The sequence below is a fragment of the Carcharhinus amblyrhynchos genome, chromosome 7 (genome assembly GCF_965287045.1).
Source record: "Carcharhinus amblyrhynchos chromosome 7, sCarAmb.v2.hapA, whole genome shotgun sequence".
NCBI lineage: Eukaryota > Metazoa > Chordata > Chondrichthyes > Carcharhiniformes > Carcharhinidae > Carcharhinus > Carcharhinus amblyrhynchos.
The window spans coordinates 5,040,206-5,046,294 of NC_137330.1; the positions used below are offsets into that span (position 1 = coordinate 5,040,206).

The 6,089-nt window shown below is 45.0% G+C and overlaps 1 protein-coding gene across 1 annotated transcript; it reads left to right on the forward strand.

Annotated features, from left to right (window-relative positions):
- Window positions 1–266: 266 nt before the first annotated feature.
- LOC145345340 (putative G-protein coupled receptor 139) lies at window positions 267–1,958 on the forward strand. Its single transcript, XM_080193155.1, has 2 exons — window positions 267–336; window positions 1,039–1,958. Exons 1-2 carry the CDS (start codon window positions 267–269, stop codon window positions 1,956–1,958), a joined length of 990 nt encoding a protein of 329 aa, XP_080049281.1.
- The last annotated feature ends 4,131 nt before the right edge of the window (window positions 1,959–6,089 follow it).

The following is a 6,089-nucleotide window of genomic DNA, read 5'->3' on the forward strand; positions in this document are numbered from 1 at the left end:
AAGTAAATACTATATTGGGGGTATTTGCATTACATTGTCCAATAAACAAATCACCAGCTTCTCTTGTTCTGGGGCATCAAATAAATAAATGAGCTAATGCAGTCTATGTGTTAAATGGATGTAACTAATGTATACTAATGAAACCTGACTGCTCCCTGGAGGATTACTTTGTGCATAAAAATAGAGTTCACTCCCAGTACCTCAAGCCATGCACTAATCACAGACTTTCAGCTTTGTCAGCCAATGTTTATTCACTCCCTCAGAAAATGGGACAACTTACTATTCTGCAGATAAGGGAGATTTACTACCCGATTCTAGTATCTGTTGGTGTTCCCGGTGAGTTATTGTAATTTACATGTTGTTGACCTGTATTAATCCCCTCCCTGTTCTTCCTGCTTATTCAATGGGGATGCTATTTCCTGTGTGACTGTCCCGATGGTTGCTGAAACCAACTCGTGAACTCTTTGCCTGTACTTGGCATCTTCCCCTCACCGACAATTCTCACTGATTGTTGCAACAATTTTTCAAGTTTGCACACAGGGGTGTTAGTGGATTTCTGAACCACCTTGCTATCCGATGCAGAGTTAGGGGCTGCCGCCGTTTATGAAATGGTGTCGGCAGGTTTCCCAGGAGTGGCACTGGTACCTCACAGTGCCAGGGGCACGGGTTCGATTCCCGACTTGGGTGACTATCTATGTGACGTCTGCATATTCTCCCCGTGTCTGCGTGGGTTTCTTCCGGGTGCTCTGGTTACATCCCACAGTCTGAAAGACGTGCTGGTTAGGTACATTGGCCGTGCTAAACACTCCCTCAGTGTAATCAAGCAGGAGCTGGAGTGTGGCATTGTTAATGTAAGCCTACTTGTGAGTCTAATAAACTAAATTAAGAAAAAAAGCTTAATGGCTCCAATATAAGTGCTGTCTCATGTGGCTCTGTGTGGATAATCACACTAACCACAGTTAGTAGCTGTCAAGCAGGAACTCTGTATGTATCCATTAGATTATAGTACTTATGTGTTTACATCTCTGTTGATAACAGCAAACCTAATGACGATTGTGATCCTTTTCCGAGGAAACTGTGGCCTCTCCAAATGCATCGCTGTCTATATGGTAAACATGGCATCGGCAGATCTACTGGTCTTGATCATTAATGTAATGATGTACTATATTTTCAGTTACCATTTCCCATTTTCTTTCCTGTCCCACACTCCCGTGTGCAAGTTCATTCTGTACATGACTGTTGTTACCCTCGACTTGTCTGTCTGGTTCACCGTCTCCTTCACATTTGACCGTTTTATAATCATCTGCTCCCAGAAATTTAAAACGAAATATTGCACCCAGAGAACTGCGGCTCTGGTTATAACACTGACCTATATCTTAATCCTTATAAAGAACATCCTCGTATTTTTTGCCTATGAGTCTGAGCAGATCATTAACAAATTGTGGTGGGGCTGCCGGGCAAATCTGGCATTTTTTTCATCACCTTTAGGTGCAGTGAGCTTCTGGTTTCATGCCATCTGGCGCCTTTGGCTCCCGTTTACTGTCATTGTCTTGTTTAATTCTTTGACAGTCAGACATGTTTTGATGGCCAGCAGAGCCCGTAGAGGACTCCGGGGTCACAACACTGAGAATCGGAATGATTCCGAGATGGAGAGCAGAAGGAAATCCATCATTTTACTCTTCACTATCTCGGGCAGTTTTATATTGTTGTGGCTGACAGCCAATGTGAGCTTTTTAACCACAAGACTGACAAACACAACTTACTACCGAGGAGACCGCACAACGCCTTCATATATCGCCACTGAAACCGGAGCTATAATAAAACTTCTGAATTCCTGCACAAACACATGTATTTATGCAACGACCCAGAGGAAATTCAGGGAAGAGCTAAAGAAGGTGCTGAACTCTCCATGGACATTGATCAAGAGATTGTTCAAAAGTAAAGCAAAACCAGTCTAGAATACATCTGGCATACTGGAATTCTATTTCAGCTCCTATCTTAGTTTCAAATATGACTCACTCCTTACGATTCTCACATCATTAAATGTCAAAATTAAACAATTTGACAAAGATGTGCAGGTTGGTTGGATTTGCTTTGTTAAGTTGTCCCTTACTGCCCAAAGATGTGAAGGCTACGAGGATCCGCCATGCTAAATTGCCCCTTAGTGTCCAAAGATGTGCAGATGAGGAGGGTGGCCATTTAAATTGTCCCTTAGTGTCTACAAATGTGGCTAAGTGGATTGACCATTCTAAATTGCCCCTTACTGTCCATAAATGTGGAGATTAGGTAGATTAGCCATCACAAATTGTCCCTTAGTGTCAAAGATGTGGTTAAATGCATTGGCCATGCTAAATTGCCCCTTAATGTGCAAAGATGTGGTTAGGTGTATTAACCGTGCTAAATTGCCTCTTCGTGCCCAAAGGCGTCATTAAGTGCTTTGGCCATGGTAAGTTGCCCCTTAGTGTCCATATATGTTCGGGGCAATAGCTGGGTAAATGCGTGTGTTTACGGGTGAGGGTAAGATGCTCTGTCAGAGAGTCGATGCAGATTCGACGCACCAAATCATCTCCTCTGCACTTTAGGGATTCTATGAATTACGAATACCTGATAAAGATAAAGAGATTTCTTCTAAAGGTGATGAGTTTTAGATAATTGATCAGGACATGGCAGACTCAATCTTTTCAATAGAAGATGCTTTCAAATTCATGGTGGAAATTGAGACGATAGGGATTTCCATTGTAAAGTAAATGAATCAGCAAATTTCTACAGTGAAGAAATGGCTATTTCGCCTGTCAGGTCTACACTAACTCTCCGACAGGGTATCTTGCACAGACTTCTCCCCCACCCTATTCCTGCAAGCCCACACACTTACCACGGCTAATCCATCGAACCAACATATCGTGGGACACCAAGGGACAAATTAGCATGACCAATCCACCTGACCTGTGCACCTTTGGACACCTGAAGGCATTCAGAGAACCCGAAGGAAACCCTGTGCTGTGGGCAGCACAGTGGCACAGTGGCTAATGTTACTATCTCACTGCACAAGGTTTGATTCCCAGCTTGGGTCACTGTCTGTGCAGAGACTGCATGCTCTCCTGTATCTGCGTGGATGTCCTCCAGTGATCCGGTTTCCTCCCAAGCTCCGAAAGATGCGCTGGTTAGGTGAATTAGCCATGCCAAATTCTCCCTCAGTGTATCCGAACAGACGCTGGAGGGTGGCAACTAGGGGATTTTCACAGTAACTTCATTGCAGTGTTAATGTAAGGCTACACGTGACGCCAATAAAATAAAGTTAAACTGTTTTGCCCTGGAAGAGAAGGCTTTCAGTAGGGTCTGACCTGAGTTTTATTGGTAGTGTTCGAAGCATTTGCTTTAAGATTCAATAATCTTGAGCGGGCAAGGTTTTTTTTAAGTGGAGATATATGGCGAAGTTCATCAAAATTCAGTGCTTAGGATTTCTTTGGATTTTAGTACGCATTAATGAATTGCATTTAGGGTGCATTGCGGGGGGGGGGAGTTATAAAACATGCTCTTGGCACAAAAATAGGGAGTGTAATAAACAGCAGGAGTGGTACTAAAGTCTTGTAAAAAGTCTGACAACACCAGGTTTTAGTCCAACCGATTTATTTGATAATAGACTCACAAGCTTTCGGGGTTAGTCCCTTCGTCAGGTGAATGGAGAGTTCTGGCCTCAGACAGAGCATATAAAGCACAGACAGTTTAGAGATTACTGATTAGAATGCGAATCCTTACACCTAACCTGCTGTTTAAGACCTGAAGTGGCTGATAATGTGAGTGGAAGGAGCACTGATCACAGGTTAAAGAGATGTGTATTGTCTCCAGACAGTACAGTAAGTGAGGTTTTGCAAACCCAGGCAAATCACGGGGGTTACAGATAGTGCGACATGAACCCAAGATCCCTGTTGAGACCGTCCTCATGTGTGCGGAACTTGGCTATCAGTCTCTGTTCAGCGACTCTGCGCTGTCGTGTGTCGTGAAGGCCGCCTTGGAGAATGCTTACCCGAAGGTCAGAGGCTGAATGCCCGTGACCACTGAAGTGTTCGCCAACAGGAAGGGAACAGTCTTGCCTGGTAATTGTCGAGCGATGTTCATTCATCCGTTGTCGTAGCGTCTGCATGGTCTCCCCAATGTACCATGCTTCGGGACATCCTTGCAACGTATCAGGTAGACAACGTTGGCCGAGTTGCAAGAGTATTTACCATGTACCTGGTGGATGGTATTCTCACGTGTGATGATGGTATCTATGTCGATGATCCGGCATGTCTTGCAGAGGTTGCTGTGGCAGGGTTGTGTGGTATTGTGGTCACTGTTCTCCTGAAGGCTGGGTAGTTTGCTGCGAACAATGGTCTGTTTGAGGTTGCGTGGTTGTCTGAAGGCAAGAAGTGGGGGTGTGGGGATAGCCCTGGCGAGATGTTCGTCTTCATCAATGATATGTTGAAGACTCCGGAGAAGATGTCGTAGCTTCTCCGCTCCGGGGAAGTACTGGGCGACGAAGGGAACTGTCCACTGTGTCCCGTGTTTGCCTTCTGAGGAGATCGGTGCGGTTTTTCGCTGTGACGCATCGGAACTGCCGATCTATGAGTCGAGCACCATATCCTGTTCTTATGAGGGCATCTTTCAGGGTCTGGGGGTGTCTGTCACGGTCCTCCTCATCTGAGCAAATCCTGTGTATACATTCGCACAGTTCCGCACACATGAGGACGGTCTCAACAGGGATCTTGGGTTCATGTCGCACTATCTGTAACCCCCGTGACTTGCCTGGGTTTGCAAAACCTCACTTACTGTACTGTCTGGAGACAATACACATCTCTTTAACCTGTGATCAGTGCTCCTTCCACTCACATTGTCAGCCACTTCAGGTCTTAAACAGCAGGTTAGGTGTAAGGATTCGCATTCTAATCAGTAATCTCTAAACTGTCTGTGCTTTATATGCTCTGTCTGAGGCCAGAACTCTCCATTCACCTGACGAAGGGACTAACCCCGAAAGCTTGTGAGTCTATTATTAAATAAATCGGTTGGACTAAAACCTGGTGTTGTCAGACTTTTTACTGTGTTTACGCCAGTCCAGCGCCGGCATATCCACATCATGACTAAAGTCTTGGACAGGCTTGCAGAACTGACAATCACCAGGGTTTGCATAGAAAAAGTAGGGTGATACATTTTCGCAGGCAGAATATGAATAAATCATACAAATTGAATGATGCCTGTTTTAATGAGGTGGCCATGCAGTGAGATTTGTGGATGTTATTACCTAAATCCTTGAAGGAGGCAGGTCAGTTGCAGCTTTATAAATCTTTGGTTAGGCCACACTTAGAGAATTGAATCTGATTCTGATTGCCACCTTACAGGAAGAATGTGAACGCTTTAGAGAGGGTGCAGAACGGATTTACCAAAATACTGTCTGGATTAGAGGGTGTGTGCAATAAGGTTGACAGTCAGAATCCAATTTTCCAGAGTTGAAATGTCTAATACTAGGGAGGATGCACTTTCGGCGAGAGGGGGAATGTTTGAAGGAGATGTGAGGGGCAGGTTTTTTACACAGAGTGATAAGTGTCTGGAGCATGCTGCCAGGGGTGGTGGTTCCAGCAGATAAAATATGAACGTATAAGGGCCTTTAAAATAAACACACGAGTATGGAATGGAGAGAACGATATGGACCAAAGGCAGGCAAGAAGTAATTAGTTTTATTCAGCGTCATGGCCGGCACAAAATGGGCCGAATGGCCCGTTTCTATTCTGTACTGTTCGTTGATGGATAAATAAAATTTTCAAAAACTTGGGTCCAGGTTTGCCAGATGTAATTGACTGTCCTAAGAGGTAGATGGGGGCTGGGGCCCATTAAGATGGAGCTTCCAAAAGGGTGGTTTGCATGTTCCATTCGTTCGATAGCTGACTTGTGATGCAGAGGGATGCCAACAACATGGGTTCAATCCCCGGAGCAGCCGACGTTATTCATTTTCAAACTGGCCCTTCGCCTGAGATGTGATGATCCTCAGGTTAACTTCCAACTAGTCAGCTCTCCCCGTCTAAGGGTCTGCGGGAGTGGGGGGCGGGGGGGGCACCCTA